The sequence below is a fragment of the Cetorhinus maximus genome, chromosome 10, assembly GCF_964194155.1.
Source record: "Cetorhinus maximus chromosome 10, sCetMax3.hap1.1, whole genome shotgun sequence".
NCBI lineage: Eukaryota > Metazoa > Chordata > Chondrichthyes > Lamniformes > Cetorhinidae > Cetorhinus > Cetorhinus maximus.
The window spans coordinates 95,897,475-95,916,462 of record NC_135888.1 but is presented as its reverse complement, the minus strand read 5'-3'; the positions used below and the strand labels follow the sequence as shown (position 1 = coordinate 95,916,462).

The following is an 18,988-nucleotide window of genomic DNA, read 5'->3' as shown; positions in this document are numbered from 1 at the left end:
CATTCTGTGAAACCTGAGTTGCTTAGCAGTGCATGTTGTTCATGGTGTGAGTCCTACCCCACTGCTAACATGCCAATAGGAGGATATTCCTGCCTATGATGTTTTAAGTAACCCATAAACAAAGATGAAACTTGAAGAGCTACATAGATACATCTTCCGTCCAAGAGCTAGCAAATGGAAATATAATTTTATACAGAGTAATGTTATAATGGAGTAATCTGTAGCCTAATATCATAGTCTGTAGTTATTTGCTGTATTCACTAAAATAATTATGTAGGGTTAAAGTATTAGTAAAATATTGATAACAGAGTATAATGCAGCCTACTGACTACAATTATCTGGTTTTGGATGCTAATATGTTTCCCAAAGGTTATGGAAGAAGATGGAAGCAAACAATAACTCTCACGGTTTCATTAAAGTATATAATTCTTTGGACAATACTATCACATTATTCTTGAATCAATCAACATATTTATAGTATCTCTATAAACCTTTATATATCTGTACATTTGCTTTTTTAAGTATCATTAGATAAAATAACATTGAATGGCATGCTGCTATAATTGAAAAGGGACAATAAGACAAAAATTGCTTTTGATCCTTGGAGAAATATTTTGTCATGTGCATAAACTTAGGCACATGTTTTACACTTGCTTGACTTTATAATTTCATTAAGCAGAGTTAAGATGATCTATCAACCAAAAATTGGCACTTTCGTTTAACTGTTTAAGAATTCTTTTGCATGGAAAGTGAATTCGTTTTGGACATCTTAATCTTGCCAATAGAGATCACAGAAAATAAATCTAAAGTGCTGTGTTTAAAAGAACAACACGACAGTGATAAAAATGCAGAGCTGAGATTCAGTAAACATATTCTCTAAAATTAACTGCAGACAAAAAAGTACAAAATCCAAATCAACTTTGGCTGATTACGTATTTTTAAAAAATGAAACATAATTTTTAAACCTTTTATGGACTCTGTTCATTATTTGCCACATGTTATTGTTAACTTTGTAAATATACTGAACTCCTCCAATATCATCCATGGACTGTATATCACCCAGAAGCTACTCATTCCACTCCATTGTCAGTGCTGTTGCAAGATTGCTCGAGTAAGTAGTGTAAAGGACAGCTCGACGAAGTACAGCATCCACAAAGTACTTAACGCAGGAATTCGGTGCAATAAGGGAAGAGGTGCTATTCTGATCTTTTACAAGACAGGGAGCAGTCCGAGAGAGGGAGCGAGAGACTCTGAGAGCTGAGGTCTGGAGGCATTAATTAGTTGATCAGGTAGGTGATTGATTGGTGAGTTTTATGCTTATTTTCTCTAAACTAGGGCAATAGTTTAAACTAGGACTGGGGAGATATAAGTACTGTATTAAATTTCTCGCTTAACTAGTTGAACAATTTAATGGCAAATAATCAATGAGCGATATTCCAAAACTTGAAACCTTAATTAGGTTAAACGAAATACAACAGAGTTAGCAGGGCAGTTGATGTGTTGCAACTGCAGCATGTAGGAGTGGTGGACACCAGTGTGGTCCACAGCAACCATATCTACAGTAATGTCTTCAGCTCGAGGAACTTTGGCTCAGGGTTGATGAGCTGGAGTCCGAGCTTTGGACAGTGCGATGCAACAGGGAGGAACAATACTTGGACACTTTGTTCCGGAGGCAGTCCTGGAACTTAGGTTAAGTACTTCAGATTTGGTCTGTGGTCAGGGCCAGGAAGGTGTGACTATTAGTGAGGCAGGTATGGGGATCCAGAAGGTAGCATTGGAGGGGAAATAAGAAGGAATATGGAGACAGTAGGGAACATTATAGTTAGGAGGATAAATACTGTTCTCAGCCAAGTGCATGAGTCCTGAAGGCGGTATTGTCTGCACGGTGCCAGGGTTAAGAACATGCTTTCGGTGCTAGAGAGGAACTTGGATCGGGAGGAGAAACATCCAGTTATCGTGGTCCACATAGGTACCAATGGCATTAGGTAGTACTAAGAAAGAGGCTTTGCTAAGGGAGTATGAGCAGCTAGGGGCCAAATTAAAAAGAAGAGCCACAAAGGTAATAATCTCTGGATTACTACCTGAGCCACAAGCAAATTGGCATAGAGTCAAAAAAGATCAGAGTTGAATGTGTGGCTCAAAGATTAGTGTGGGAGAAATGTATTTCAATTCATAGGGTACTGGCACTGAGGAAAGAGGGAGCTTTTTGGATTGGTTTCACTTGCTGGGACCAGTGTCCTTGTAAATTGAATATCTAGAATTGTAGAGAGTGCTTTAAATAATTGGCACAGGGAGGGTTCAAATGAGGGGAAATCGAGGAAGTTAAAGAGAATGAACAAGGCAATAATGCAGGGTAGCGACTTAGATAAAGATAAAGTGTGACTGAAAGGTACAGGGTGTACAAACATAAGAGGGCACTAGCAATAAGTGTCAGAGTAGGGAAAAGTGGTAAAAAGGCAGAACGAATGGCTCTTTATCTGAATGCACACAGTATTTGTAACAATGTATGTGAATTGACGGCACAAATAGAAATAAATTGATATAATAGACATTACAGATATGTGATTACCGAGATAACCAAGGCTGGGAGCTGAATATTCAAGGGTATTTGCATATTCAGTCTGAAAGGATAGAAAGAAAGGAAAAAAACATGGGGTAGCTCTGTTAATGAAGGATGAAATCAAAAAAGTAGTGAGAAATGATATTGGCTTATAACATTAAGATGGAGAATCAGTTCTGTGTGGAGATAAGAAATAGCAAGGGAAAGAAGTCACTGGTGGGAGTAGTTTATAGACCTCCAGTGTAGCTACACTGTCAAACTATAAATCGAGAAATAATGGGGACTTATTCAGGCCTCGTGGCCTGAATTTTTCATCTTGGCGGCCGGGTGCAATCGGCAGGCCAGGGATCAGCCGGGAAATGGACCGCCGACCACGATCAGCCCCCGACCGCGATTTCATGCTGGCTGGCCAATTAACGGCTGAAATGCTCAGCGCTGCAGGGTGGGGACAGGAAGAGGGCAGGCGGTGACATCAACCTGGACACAGGTCAGCACTGACAGAAAGCTCCCTGAAGACAGAGAGCTGCCTTAGGTAGCTGAAGACCTGAAAAAACAAAAATAAAGGTTTCAAAAGCTGAAGAAAAGTATCAATGCATCATAATCAATCACCTGAAAATTTAGCTGTCCACAGAAATTTATTTATATTTTATTTCATCATGGAAATATCATCCCGCCCACGGATGAGGTTTGATAAAAAATGCAAAGGCCGCCTGGCCAATTTGCCCATCTGCCAACTGTAAGGCTAGACTGGCAACGAGAAATCGAGGTCAATTGCATTGTTAATGGGCTTAATTGCCCTCTTAATTGTCGGCAGGCACGCTTCTGACTTTTGAGTGCGCCCGCCAACTGAAATATCTTGCACTATTTTACACCTGATTGGGTCGGGCACACTCCCGCCCGCCTGCAAGGCGTAAAATTCAGCCCCATAGGTCAGGATTTTCCCGTTGGCGATTTGGGGGCGGGGCCCATTTGCCGACAGGAAAATGACGTGGATGACGTTGGGAGGAACCCCCGACGTCATCCCAGTCCCTTTAAATTTTCAGGAAGGCGGGCGGACAGAGAAATCAGCTGTCCGCCCGCCGACCTGTCAATGGCCAATTAAGGCCATTGATAGACTAATTAAGATTGTTAAAACCCCTGCTCGTCCAACCTTAAGGCTGGTGGGCAGGCCAGGAGCCCCAACGGACTCCTGGTTATAGATGAAACTTCATCCACTGGCGGGATGAGGTTTCATGTCCGTTTTTGAAAAGTTTCATAAAGCTTATGTGTTTCTTATTAACATGTCCCATCTCGTGTGACATTGTCACCTGAGGGGGATGTGAATAATTTTAATATTTTTCTATTTTTGGAGTTTTTTTATCTGTCAGTAATCTCCCTGAGACAGCACTTGGTATCAGGGAGCAGTGTACTCTTTCGCCCGCATGCGTGTGAGAAAGCACACTTTGACAGATGGGGCATCCCTCCCCCCCCACACAGGAAGGCCGCTGGGCGGGCCTTAATTGGCCCGCTCACTCAAAATGGCAGTGGGCCCCGTTTCGGCGGCGGAGTTCAGCTGCCTGCCCGCCGCCGAGATGGTGGGGCCCGCCCGCCAACCAAGGGCAAAATTCTGCCCATATAGTTTGAACAAATCAAATTGGCAAAGGTATCTTGAGGATGAGTTCATAGTGAGACAGTTTCTTAGAACAGTATGTTGTGGAACCAATGAGGAAGAGGCTATTCTAGACCTAGTAATATGTAATGAGATAGGATTAATTAATAATTTCATAGTGAAAGATTGTCTTGGCAAGAGTGATCATAACATGATAGAATTTCACATCCAGTTTAAGGTTGAGAAATTTGGCTCCAAAATTAGTGGCTTAAACTTAAAAAAGATAGTTATAATGCTATGAAGACAGTTTGGATAAAGTAAACTGGGAAACTAGGTTAAAAGGTAAGGCAGTAGATAATCACTAGCAGACATTTAAGGAGATATTTTGGAAGGGTCAACAAAGATATAAACCATTGAAAAAGAAAGACTCTGCAGGAAGGATGTGGACCATCCATGGCTAACTAAGGAAGTTAAGAATGGAATCAAATTGCAAAGATTAGTGGTAGGCCAGAAGATTGGGAAAATGTTAAAAAACCAGCAAAGGATGGCTAAAGAAAAGAGGGAGACATTAGAATATGAGAGTAAACTAGCAAGGAATATAAAGAAGGACAGTGAGAGCTTCTGCAAGTACAAAAAGGAAGAGAGTAGCTAAAGTAAGCATTGGTCCCATAGAGGATGAGACTGTGGAATTAATAGTGGGAAACAACAACATGGCAGAGAATTTGAACAATTATTTTGTTTCTTTCTGCATGGTCAAAGACACTAAAAGCATCGCAACAATATTAGAAAATCAAGGGGTAAAAGAGAGTGAGAAACTTAAAATAATCACTATCACTAGCAAAAGTGTTCTAGGATAATGAATGGGACTAAAGGTTGACATGTACCTTGGATCTGATGGCCTGCATCTTGGGGTCTTAAAAGAAGTGGTTCCAGAAATAGTGGATGCAATAGTTGTACTCTTCCAAATTCCCTAGATTCTGGAAAGGTCCCAAGGGATTGGAAAACTGCAAATATAACTCCCCTATTCAGGGAGACAGGAAGCAAGAAACTATAGGCCAATTAGCCTAATATTTGTCATTGGGAAAATGCTGGAATCTTTTATTAAGGAAGCAGTAGCAGGAAAATCATTATACAATCAGGCAGAGTCAAATGGTTTTATGAAAGGAATATCGTGTTTGACAAATTTATTAAGAGTTCTTTGAGGATGTAACTAGCAGGGTGAATACAGTGGAACCTGTAGATGTAGTGTATTTGGATTTCCAAAAGAAATCTGATAAGGTGCCACATACAAAGTTACTACACAAGAAATCATGGTGTTGGGGGTAATATATAAGTATGGCTAGAGGATTGAATAACTAACAGGAATCAAGGAGTCAGGATGAATTAGTCATTTTCAGATTGGCAAATTGTAACTAGTGGTGTTCCACAGGGATTAGTGCTGGGGTCTCAACTATTTACAATCTATATTAATGACTTGGCTGAAGGGATACAGTGTGTTGCAGCCAACTTTGCAGACAGTACAAAAATAGGCTGACAAGCATGTTTTGAGGAGGACATAATGAATCACAGAATCAAAGAATTATTACAATGCAGAAGGAGACCATTCGGCCCATCGTGTTCTGCACCACCTCTCTGAATTAACAATTTACCTAGTACCATTCCCCCCTTCTCCCCATAACCCTGTACATTCTTCCTTTCAGATAACTGTCTAATTCCCTTTTGAATGCTTGAATAACCCTGCCTCCACCACAATCTCAGGCAGTGCATTCCAGACCTTAAGCATTCTCTGAATGAAAAAGTTTTTCCTCATGTCGCTTTTGCTTCTTTTGACAATTACTTTAAGTCTGTACCCTCTTGTTCTTGATCCTTTCACAAGTGGGAACAGTTTCTCTCTATTTACTGTGTCCAGACCCCTCATGATTTTGGTTACCTCTGTCAAATCACCTCTCAGCCTTTTCTTCTTCATGGAAAACAGGCCCAACTTCTCCAATCTATCTTCATAACTGAAGTTCCTCATCCCTAGAACTATTTTCGTGAATCTTAGTCTGCAGCTGGGATATGTTAAGTGTGTGGGTAAAAAGTTGGCAAATGGAGTACAATGTGCGAAAACGTGAAGTTATCCACTTTGGTGGGAAGAATAGAAAAGCAGAATGTTATGTAAATGGAAAGAGACTGCAAAATGCTGCCAGACAGAGGGACCTGGTTGTTCTCATACATAAATCACAAAAAGTTAACATGCAGGTACAGTGAATAATAGGAAGGCAAATGGAATGTTGGCCTTTATTGCAAGGGGGATGGAATATAAAAGTTGGGAACTTTTGTACAAGTCAGTGATGAGTCCACACCTAGAGTGCTGTGTAAAATTTTGCTCTCCTTATTCAAGGAGGGACATGCTTCCACTGGAGGTAGTTCAGCGAAGGTTGATTAGGTTGATTCCTGGGATGAAGGGGTTGTCTTATGAGGAAAGGTTAAGAAGGTTGGGTATATACCCATTGGAGTTTAGAAGAATGAGAGATGATATTGTTGAAACATATAAGATTCTCAGGATGTTTGACAGGGTAGATACTGAGAGGATGTTTCCCCTCGTGGGGGGTGGGGGGGGTCCAGATATAGGGGTCACAGTTTCACAATAAAGGGTCTCCAATTTAAGATGGAGATGAGGAAGAATTTCTACTCTCAAAGAGTGATTAATCTTTGGAATTGTCCACCCAAGAGAGCAGTGGAGGCTGGATCATTCCATCTGTTCAAGGCTGAGTTGGATAGAGTTTTGATCTACCATGAAGTCAAGGGTCATGTGGGGCAGGCAGTGGAGCTGAGGCAACGATCAGACCAACCATTGAATGGTGGAGCAGACCTAAGGGCCAAATGGCCTATTCTTGCTCCTGTTTTTCATGTTCTTATCATCTTGTGTAAGAAGGATGTTAGAACCCATGCAGCAGCAGACCAGAAATAATTTTTCACCCCCACTATGGACATACAACTTGCTTATGTTCTGTATCACACTGAACAGTTCAGTGGTGCAAGGGATCAAATCTGCACCTCTCCAAAATGTGGATGATTGGGTCCATCAGTGTGGTAAACACATGTCAGTGTTCTGCTTAATGGAGGATAAATCAGTTCTGATTATCTACTGCAATAACAAGAGTGAGAGTTTTTGGCAAGGTCTACCAGCTGCCAACTCAGGTTAAAGATCAATTGAACTCAATCAAATCTGTCAGGTTTCATTGAGGGCTTTGAAATGCCTCAGAAAATCAGAAGTAATGTGGATTTAAAAAAATTGGCAGCATTGATGTTAACTTAATTCAGCATGTGCAATAAATTATCATATTATGGGCTGGCTGTAAAATGCTGAGTTTTACTACATTAAAAAGTAATCAAAGCCTCATTCATTTCACCTACATGCTGCAGTGGTACATTGCCTCAGTAATTATTTATATATGAAACACTGCTTTAATTGTAGTTTAAATCTTAAAATATATATTCAAAATACCAAGTTTGTGCTGGAATGACTTCAGGGTGGGCTACACTTTAAATTAAACATGACAAGTAAGTTTGTGTATCTGCATCCTTTAAACATTAGAATTTATTTTTTGAGATGTGCATTTCATCTTAATGTTTTCATTGGAAAACTTTTGATGAAAGGTGAAAATTTGTGGTAGAGGAAATCACCAAAGCTAATCATTATATGAAAATATATGCAACAAATAAAAAGGTTGTGAATGTGTTTCCAAACTTGGATTTTATAAACCTATAGATTGAAGGAGGAAGGAAAGACTAAAGGAACAATAAATTCTATAATTCTCATGTAGTGGGAAGCAATGATTTATGAATAGGATATGTGGGATTACTAGGATACTTGGGCTAAGAGGGTATAATTATCATGAAAGACTGAACAGGATGAATCTCTTTTCTCTAGAAAAGAGAAGGCTGAGAGGTAATCTGAGAGAGATTTTTCAAATTATGGAGGGGTTCGATAGAGAAGAAGGGATGTTTTGCATAGGCATTAGCCCCAGTGCCTATTTCAGGTAGATAACCTGCATAATTACAGGGTGTCTTAACCAAAATGTGCTGCCGCATACTTACAGCATGAGCTAAGCACATATTGGACCTTCAGCGCCCAAATGCCACCTGAAAATAGACACTTGAATTTGCAATTGAACTTAAAGCATGTATCCCAGAGGAAATTAACTTTGATTGACTTATCAAAGGACATGGAACAGTTAAAAGACTGCGATTGTACAACTGCCCCACTAGAAGAAGAAAATTGTGTGTTCTTTGGATATGTACTCTTAAGGAAGTTGATGAACGCAGTGGGAATCATCAGCAAAGCAGTTTGTATGTTTGAATGATGAATGAGGAGACCACTGATACAGAGAACAGATACGAGAAGAGTTCTGGGAAGTTAAGGAGTTGCTGGAGAAAAGATGGGATAAACCATCAGCTGCAGCACATAAAGAATCATTTGAGAAGAAATTAGATGCTCTTGAGCAAAGCTTTGGTGAAATACCTTAACCAATAGTAATTTGGACTTTGTCTCGGGCTTTGGTTTGTCAAAAGTTGCGATTCAAAGAATGTTCAGGAACAGAGTTCCCAGTCGTCCTTTAAGGTAATCAAGAAAAACAAATTGTTGCCTAATGTGATGGAAAAAGCTTGGTGATTGTGAATTATATCTTTTGATACTATAGTTTTGCACTAGAGGAAATCTTAATTTTACTGAGTGGCTCCTGGCAGCAAGTGATACATTTTCAGCGGCCTCATTCACCTCCTGGGTGAATGCAGTCCATTACAATGCCACTATTTGCATTCATTCTTATTTTCCAGAATTGCTGCCACTTCCCCAATCCAGAGCACAAACATTCCCATCTTTTCTGCTCCAAACAAAAAAGCAGGAAGGGCTATATTATATCGATGTATTGAGCTCATAAATGATTTGAATCTTTTAAAGTGGTAAGCTGGCTCAAGGCTCCCTGTTCCAGTTCTTAACTGGGGTCCATTTTAATCAACCAAAACCAGTGTTAAAGAGGCTACATCAAAGTCCCACCCCATTAATGCTGACATTTTCGCCATCTTCAATTTTAAATATGCCTTCTTCCAATGGGCAGCTCGAGTGACTGTGTGTTTCTGGTGGTAATTATGCATATTTGATGTCCCTTATTAGAGCTAGGACCCCGATTGCAACTTTTAAGGGAAACTGAGGCAGATAGTTGCTGCTAGCTCCAGAAACAGCACCCAAATCTTTTTCAAGTTATATTTTTGCTCCCCCAGTCATACAAAAATGCTCTGGGCCTCTGCCAGTGCAGGTTCACCTTGTTCCACTTCACTTGCCCTCAGGACTGACCTGAATGACAATGCCACCACAATGTTGAAGAGGCCCCAGATTTAATATATTTCCCAAAGGGATTTAGAAGGCTCGGACTTTCTGCCACAGGAGCAGGTGGGTAGCCGTCGTGCTCCGAAAGTTAAATCTACTCTAATGTGTCCGCCTTCCAAAGAAAAACAGTACTCTCATTGTTGAAAATGTTTTTTCTCGTCAGTAAAAAAAAAAATAGTAAAATTAAAGAATATAGAATTCTTCAGACACACTGCTGTTTAGTTTGTTTAGTGCAAGGTGGCCCACTCTCATGATTTTGTGGTTCCTTACGATCTGCAGTCTTCAAGTTATGATATCCCATTCAGTGATACCTTGACATACTGTGAGCATAACTGAACATGGAGTGCTTTTCATTTGTCCTATTTGATCACATTCTGATGGACATTCAGTATGATTCATATGCTGACAAGTGCCATCAGACAGAGCATCAATAGAAATTTCATTCAGTACGCTCAGATTACCTGCACCAATCAATTATTTTAAATTAGGATTGGGGTGTGAGAATTAGCTCTGAATAGTGTTGCCCTATTTAGATTGTGTTTAAACTTGAGAAAATCTAAATTTGTAAGGTAGGGCCTACAACTTAGCTCATACCCAAATCCAACAGTAGCCATGAGCCACTGTGCTGAAACTGATGTGGAAGAAGATGACACAAAATTGTACACACACTGATTCTCACAGTGATCCTGAAGTGGATGGAAGTCGATTGGCGGGGATGTGACACCAGGTCTAGAGTTATTCTGGGGGTGTAGAGGGCGTGAACAGTGCCCAGTAATGGCCTCCAGTTTTAATTTGGAACTCGGTGAATTAATTTTTATTTATCATGTTGATGGCAGTCTCCAGTAGTCTCTTTTTGAAACCTAAAACAAAAACAGAATTACCTGGAAAAACTCAGCAGGTCTGGCAGCATCGGTGGAGAAGAAAAGAGTTGACGTTTCGAGTCCACATGACCCTTCAACAGAACTGAGTGTAGTTAGGAGAGGAGTGAAATATAAGCTGGTTTAAGGTGGGGGGCGGGGGGAGAGAAGTTGAGGGTAGGGTGGTTGTAGGGACAAGCAAGCAGTGATAGGAGCAGATAATCAAAAGATGTCACAGACAAAAGGATCAAAGAGGTGTTGAAGGTGGTGATATTATCTAAGAAAAGTGCTAATTAAGAATGGATGGCAGGACACTCAAGGTACAGCTCTAGTAGGGATGGGGTGGAAAGATTGACAAGGTATTAGTTGTAGATTTAAAAATAATGGAAATAGGTGGGAAAAGAAAAATCTATATCAATTATTGAAAAAAACAAAAGGGAGGGGTAAGAAACGGGGTGGGGATGGGGGGAGGGAGTTTAAGATCTAAAGTTTTTGAATTCAATATTCAGCCCGGAAGGCTGTAAAGTGCCTAGTCGGAAGATGAGGTGCTGTTCCTCCAGTTTGCGTTGGGCTTCACTGGAACAATGCAGCAAGCCAAGGACAGACATGTGGGCAAGAGAACAGGGTGGAGTGTTAAAATGGCAAGCGACAGGGAGGTTTGGGTCTTTCTTGCGGACAGACCGCAGGTGTTCTGCAAAGCGGTCGCCCAGTTTGCGTTTGGTCTCTCCAATGTAGAGGAGACCGCATTGGGAGCAACGAATGCTGTAGACTAAGTTAGGGGAAATGCAAGTGAAATGCTGCTTCACTTGAAAGGAGTGTTTGGGCCCTTGGACGGTGAGGAGAGAGGAAGTGAAGGGGCAGGTGTTGCATCTTCTGCGTGGGCATGGGGAGGTGCCATAGGTGGGAGTTGAGGAGTAGGGGGTGATGGAGGAGTGGACCAGGGTGTCCCGGAGGGAACGATCCCTACGGAATGCCGCCGGGGGGGTGAAGGGAAGATGTGTTTGGTGGTGGCATCATGCTGGAGTTGGCGGAAATGGCGGAGGATGATCCTTTGAATGTGGAGGCTGGTGGGGTGATAAGTGAGGACAAGGGGGACCCTATCATGGTTCTAGGAGGGAGGAGAAGGCGTGAAACTTTTTGAAACCTGTTGGTTTGGCTGTGGTCAGTGGGGAACCAATTTTGTAAATAGATCTTAGGCCCCAATTTGCATATGCAATAGCCCTAATGCAGCTTTTGGGAGGGCGTCCTGAGGTTATCCTAACTCTGGTGGTATGTGGTTTATGCAAAGTAGGGAGTGAGCGCACACATATCTCATACCATATCGTAAATTTCAGAGAAATCCAGATTCTAAGCCTTGGTCTTCAAATCATGTTTCAAAAGCTGCATTGTATGGCATCATATATGTGAAGGCAGCCACATCACATAAATTGACAATTAAAGTTGACCTGGTAAGTTAATGTTAAATATTCACAAGTATTTTGTATATACTTAACTTCTAATATACCAATTAAATTTAGGCATCACTATGTTTTTTCTTAAAAGGGAATAACTGACCAACCCCATCATTTTATGGCATTCATTTCTAAATGAGAATATATAACCCATAAGCAGAAATAATATAGTCAGTTTCTGAGGCCACAATGGACATCACTAATGGACATTAGAACTTTAAACAACATGCCATAAAGCCACAAATTGTCATCCAAAAATCAATAAAAGAGCACCGATTTAAAATACTCCAAAAATATGTGCTACATCCCCAACAGTTGAACTTTTCCAGGAATATCTAATCAACGTTGAGCAATACTGTCACCTAGTTTTAACATTGTTGCAACTATATTTAATATCTAGCTGAGGGATAACTCTCCTGTGTCATCACATTGCATCTTTGGGTTTTGCTTCATGAAAATTAGATGACTGTTTCTTAGTTCTTGGGCATGTTGGTGTAAAATTGGCCACTGAAAGCTTCTCTTTATTCCCGATACAATTTATGGTAGGAAATGCATCAGTGTCAAAGGTATCACTGAGCCAGCTATACTTATACTTTTTATAATAATTAAAATGTTTGAAAATTATTTTGAGATTTGTGTGGGTGGCATCGCAGAATGTCAATACACATCAGACTAACCCGATATTAGTAAAGGAGAATAAAGTAATCAATTGCATTCTAGAAAATTCTGTTTAAACATTCATTGTAAATTTATTCACCAATCAACTGTTCTTTTTTTCAGTGCTTAGATTACGAGTCATGGTGGAAAACAGCTTTTCCCCAGCAAACAGTAGTGCTTCAGCACCAGCAGAATCAGCCCATTATTACAGTGAGTAACCCACATACACAGATCACTCCGTTCAAAACAGAAATAAATTGTTTTAGGTGCACAACCTATATGTGCAAAACCAGCAAACTACCTGCAGAAAGAAAATTACTTTGGATAGTGATGAAGCATTTTGAGGTTTGATACAACGTGAATATTAAAGAAGCTCCAATCATAACGCCAAGTCTGCTGAACATCTAATTACTTAGCTTTCTAAAAGTTCTAATAATAAAGTAATTAATAATGCATCCAATAAGGACATGCATGAGATAACATTTTATTAAATCCCTGTGGTAATTCGGTCATCCATTGAGTCCTTTGAAAAATCTAATGAGATACACGTACCCATATTTCTCACGGTTTTTCATCTATGTAATGGATTAGGTTAAAACTGTTTACTATAAGGTTTCTGTGCAAATTATTGACAATGGTTCTGCATCCACTACGAACTGGCTTGAAATTGGATAAGCTCATTTCATTCGGACAAGATTAGTGTCCTAATAATCTGGATTGGATCATAGCCATTATGGGAATAATGGATTAAGATTTATGCTTGTGTCTAAGATTTATTGTGACACAGAATTTGGCTTACCTCTTGAGTCATTCTATATAACCTACCATAATTACAAGAACTTTTAAGTCATGGCATTCTGAAAGATATGTTGATACAACAGAGTTTGATATATAATTAAGTTTTGAAGTATTCAAGGCCAAAACAATTGATACATGAATGATGAACACAATTTGATTCAGGAAGTAGACCAACAGTGTCCAGCTTTGAAGATTATAATTAATGTATCTGCTTGGCAAAATTAGCCATTTTCATCTTGTATAGCAAAGTAAGACATTGCATTAAGTCTACATCTTAGTGTTAATATAAAATCGTAGAACCTTTTTGACCTAACAACAGTCAAACTACTATGGAAAAACAATTCTATCTTGCACTGCAGTATGTGGATTCCAGGCTTTGGAACTGCAGTGATTTGTGTGTCCTTTCTTCTAACTTCAACCAACACATTGCAGATACTTACATTTATGACAGTTATTTATTACTTTTAAGAGCCAGTGTCAGAGTAATTTTTTCACCTTTCTAACTTTAGAGAATGTTGTTTTTTATGGCCATGATTCAACCAAGTTTCAGCCTTTTCATAATTATATATGTAAAAAAATCACCCTATAATATCAGGATGCAAAGATTCAAGTTAGATGTACAAGAAAATAAATACTCACATTTACATAGTACCTTTTCTGACCTCAAAGTGGTTTACAGCCAATAAAATACTTCTGAAGTGTAGTCACTGTGGTAGTGTAGAGAACGTGGCAGCTAATTCACACACAGCAAGGTCTCACAAACAGCAGTGTGGTGACCTGGGGTTGGTTAGCTCAGTTAGCTGGATAGCTAGTTTTTGATGTAGAGTGACATCAACAGGTTCAATTCCTGTACTAGCTGGTCATCTCTTCTCAACCTGGCCCCTTGCCTGAGGCGTGGTGACACTCAGGTTAAACTCACCACCGATTGTTTCTCTCTAATGAGAGAGCAGCCTCTAGGACTAGGCATCTTTCACAATAATGACCTTTTTAAGTGATGTTGGTTGAGGGATAAATATTAAGCAGGAAACAACTCTCCTGCTCTTCTTTGAAATAGTGCCCTCACATCTTTACATCCGCCTGAGAGGGTGGAATGAGACTTGGTTTTAATATCTCATCCAAAAGAATCCTTCATTACTGCACTGTAGGGTCAGCCTAAATTTTGTGCTCGAGGTTTTAGGGTGGGCCCTGAATCCACAACCATCTGGCTCGGGTTACATATGCCTAATGTCATAGTTCATATGTTTTAAGGTATATGTTCTTAAATTTAAAATTCAATTTCTAAAACTAAGTTCAGTGGGCAAAAATCTTGGTAAACATCTAAAGGCTGGCAAACCGGACAGACTTAAGATAATCACAATAAAGGTAACTTGTGTTTACTGGATAAATTCAGAATAAAAGGGTGAGTCATAAAATGGCAGGTGGTCTCATTTAGCTGAAGAACTGGAGGCATGGGGCAGAAGCGTCCCAGATTTACACTAAGTGCAGCCGCAACGGTGGCTTCTCGTGCTGTATCGTCCCAAACCTGCCACATTAATAATGCATTCCCGGGAAACACACCGTTTCCATGGCAGGTGGGCTCCGATTTGCCCACCACGTCGTCACCTCGCTGCATCATCATGTTGGACGCCACATTTAAAGTACAGCTGCGCGCACTGCTCTCAGTACTTCCAGCCCAGGACTGCTGCAAATAAGACATGGCCCCGAAATGCAAGAAGACTGCAGCCCCAGGTTTAGTGACGCGTTCCTCAAGCGCCTTTTGGATGCTGTGGAGGCCCGCCATGATGTCCTCTACCCCTGTTCTGGCCCCAGGAGAGGCAGCAACATTACCACTTCAGCTTGGTAGGTGATGGCAGTGGTGATCAGTGCCAATGCTGCATAGAAGAGGTCAACCATCCAATGCAGATAGTGGGTAAATGATCTCATCCGTGCCGCCAGGGTAAGGCAACCATCTCGTCACTTTGAACTCACACACTCAAGCTCATCACACATTCAATGGCATCTCACTCACTACCAGCTCAAGGCACAAGCCACTCACTCTCTCACACACATCCTCACATCTCCATCTGGCCTCAACTGCTCTGGAGACCGCCTCCTCAGTCCTCACCACCTTGAAGACACTTGCACAGATCAACTTGTGCCCCCACACAATTCCTGGGATGCCCTCCCTTCCTCAGTACAGCCCCCACCCTACAGCCTCTTCCCCTGCCTGAGGCTACTTCTCCCCCTTCCTCAAGCAGTCCCTAGCCCTGCAGCTGTACAAAGCCATCCCCGCCTTATGGCTGGTCTGGTAGGTAGAGACCTGCCCGTGAGCCCCCCTAAAAGTGATGTGTTGTTGCCTGTGAAGCCTGGTGCTGATGACTCCGAGTGCTGCCTGAAGCAAAATAGGAAAACAAACCTCGAAGTCCCGAGCAAAGTGCAGCTCACCAGGTGCACGTCACTTATGTGCTTTTGTGAAATACAATCCCGTGCAATCACGCCGACGTGGGTGGACAATCCAGCGTGGGGAGATGAGACTGGCGGGCTGGCCTTATAATGATATGTATTACAGTGAGGTCCCCGATGTTTGATGGTGGGAAACTCGGCCCGCCATTGACGGGTTGAGCGTACGATCGCAACCTGGTTCCATGACTTCTGAAACTGATTTTTGGCCTTCTCGCCATATTGTCCGCTCATGCTGCCGAGCACGCCTGATGCCAGCGGGCACGGACGATTCCGCCCATGATGTCCGCAGTTATTCCAGTAAAAGGTATAAGTTTTTCATGTGGTTTTCCAGAATGAAATAAAGTTTTGGAATTAAAAGTAGTTAATTTGCATTTCTACCTGGGAACAGGTCGTGTGTGCCACATTGCCATGGAGATGGGTAGAACTTAGTGAGATTCTTTGTTTTGAAAACAGTTATGGCATAGCCAGCAGGCAAGACTGGTTGATGTTTGGAAAGCAGCCAGGAGCTTGTGTCAACTTTGGGCCTTAAGAAGCTTGTAACTCCTTGGAAGTCGAGAGATAAAGCCAGACCTACACCTGAAATAGAATAGCCTGTGAGTGGGAGCTGGGATTCGGTATAGAACAAAGTTAGTTGGGGAAAAGGTGACTGGAAGATTTGTTTAGCTGGAAGCTAAAGGAAGAATTCCACAGTAATGCTCTCAGTGAGAGGCAGTTAGCCTTGTTGGAGTTCTGGAAGTAATCAGCTCGGTTGCAATTTCAATCATAGCAACAGGCTATTGGAAGCCAAGGGTGGCTTCTGATGTTTTAAGCCACTGTGCAGGAATCACAGGGAAACCTGTGCTTGAGCTGTGGAATCCAGAGTTGTGAGGTTTTAAAGGAATGTTGGAGGGTCAGTTAGCCAAAAGCTAATAGGAGGACCCCCATGAAGTCTTGTACCTTGGAGAATAGCTGGAACACTGAAGAGAAATCAGAGGGAGAGCTCTGATATATCTTTGGTTTAGTCCCAGAGAAAAAGTGAATGAAACTTCAAGATTTTGTAAGGTAAGGGAACTCATGGGTGGGTGGGGAAGTAACAAGAAGAACTGAGTTTATAGCATAAGCCTTTATAAGTTTTAGTGTTAATAATGCTTGCTTTGTTTAATTTCTCTTTGTATGTACAGTAAAGATTGTTTTTGTTAGAAAACGTGAAATCTTGTGGTGTGGTTCTGCCAGTTAATGGCTGGGTGTTTAAATTTCTTCTTTAAACATTAACGTCCCTAAGGGATCATTACATTTAGAAGTGAGGATGTCACCACTGAGCCATTAATGCCAGAAATATTCAAAGTAAAAGTGTTGAATCAGCAGCATTGATGGCAATCGGAAATCACAACGTCATCTCTTTCTCCCTCTCTATATATTGTCCTTGTTATCTGAGGGTTGCTAATCATGGCTCAAGCCATGATATCACTATGGGGCAAGGCAAGGAGGCAGGCCCTAAGAACTATTTCAGCTGGTATGGGGGTTAAACTCACTCTGTTGCCATTATTCTGCACCACACTCTAGCTACCTAGCGAACTGACCCCTTTAATGCCTTAGGAATCAGAAAGACATGTGTAAACCAGGATAGTGAAAGTGATTATCATTTAGTAGTGCACATACACTCAGGAAAATAGGAAGGTCAGGGAAAGTAGAAAGGCTACTTAAATACAAGGGGAACCTGGTAATACTGGAATTAACATGACAGGAAAAGCTAGAGGAATCTGGTGTCCTTGTACATGAATCACAAAGAGTTAGCATGCAGATACAACAAGGAATTAAGGCAAATGGAATGTTGGCCTTTATTGCAAAGGGATGGAATATAAAAGTAGGGAAGTTTTGCTACAACTGTACAGAGCATTGATGAGCCTGCACCTAGAGTACTGTGTACAGTTTTGGTCTCCTTATTTAAGGAGGGATTTACATGCATTGGAGGCAGTTCAGAGAAGGCTAGTTCCTGGGATGAAAGGGTTGTTTTGTGAGGAAAGGTTGAGCAGGTTAGGTCTACACTTAGTGGAGTTTAAAAGAATGAGAGGTGAGCTTATTAAAACATGTAAGGTTCTCAGGGGGCTTGACAGGCTAGATGCTGAGAGAATGTTTCTCCTTGTGGGGTAATCTAGAACTAAGGGACACCGTTCCAAAATAAGAGGTCTCCCATTTCAGATGGAAATGAGAAGGAATTTCGTGTTTAAAAGGTCTTTGGAATTCTCTACTCCAGAAAGCAATTGAGACTGGGTTAGTGAATATATTCAGGACTGAGTTAGACAGATTTTTGATCTACAAGAGAGTCGAGGGTGAGGTGGGGCAGGCAGAAAATTAAGGCCACAATCAGATCAGTTGCGATCATGTTGAATAGCAGAGCAGACTCAGTGGGCCAACTGGCCTACTCCAGCTCTTATTTCTTATGTTCTTATGTTCACAAAATGATGTTCTAGGCTAGGTGTGTCCAATGTGAACAGGATAGGGTGACATTTGGTGTGTGTCGCTGACCAGTGACCAAAATAAGAAATGTTTGAAAATTTATAACACAAGTGGAATGGCGAGTAAGCAAATTATGGTAGGATGTAGGGACCCCTTCAAGCAGCCAATATTAATTAGAAACATTGGCCGGGATTTTCCGCGCCCATTCACGGGCAGGAGCGGAAAATACCGCGCCAAAAATTGGTTTTATGTCATTGTGAAACCAGTTTACAATTGTCTGCTCCACCCATCACAAGACACGTTGGGAGCGTCATTTTAATACATTTGCACCTCATTCTAAGCCCTGTTCGCTGGAATCATCCCCTCACACTGGATCATCAAACCACATCGGCGTGCAATTGGAATGACGTGTTTCACAACAGGATATAAGCGACATGCACCTAGTGACCTGCACTTCACTCGTCACTTCGAGGTCAGTTCGCCGACCTCGCATCGTGCAGCGCTCGCAGGAATCAGCGCCAAGCTTCACAGGCAACACTCCTCGCTTTCAGGGGGGTGTCACAGGCAAGTCTCTATCTACCAAACCAGTGGTAAGGTGGGGGTGGCTTTTAATGGGCTTCAGAGTTAGGGCTGCACTGGGGAATGGGGAAACTGAGCTGAGGCATGGGGAGGGGCTGCAGGGCTAGGGCTGTGCTGAGGAAGGGGGACAAGTGGCCTCAGGCATGGGAAGGGGCTGCAAGGTTAGGGATACACTGGGGAAGGTGGGGAACAGGCCTCAGGCATGGGAAGGGACTGTGGGGCTAGGCCTGTACTGGGGTTTATGAGTGG

At 41.6% G+C, this 18,988-nt stretch overlaps 1 protein-coding gene across 2 annotated transcripts in view; it reads left to right on the top strand.

Annotated features, from left to right (window-relative positions):
- Window positions 1-18,988, top strand: part of LOC144685850 (pro-neuregulin-2, membrane-bound isoform-like) — a 764,146-nt gene that overhangs the window by 16,759 nt on the left and 728,399 nt on the right. For both annotated transcript variants that reach the window (XM_078550803.1, XM_078550802.1), the window contains exon 2: window positions 12,608-12,694. In XM_078550803.1, coding sequence (XP_078406929.1) covers window positions 12,608-12,694 — 87 coding nt within the window. The remainder of the gene's footprint in view (window positions 1-12,607; window positions 12,695-18,988) is intronic.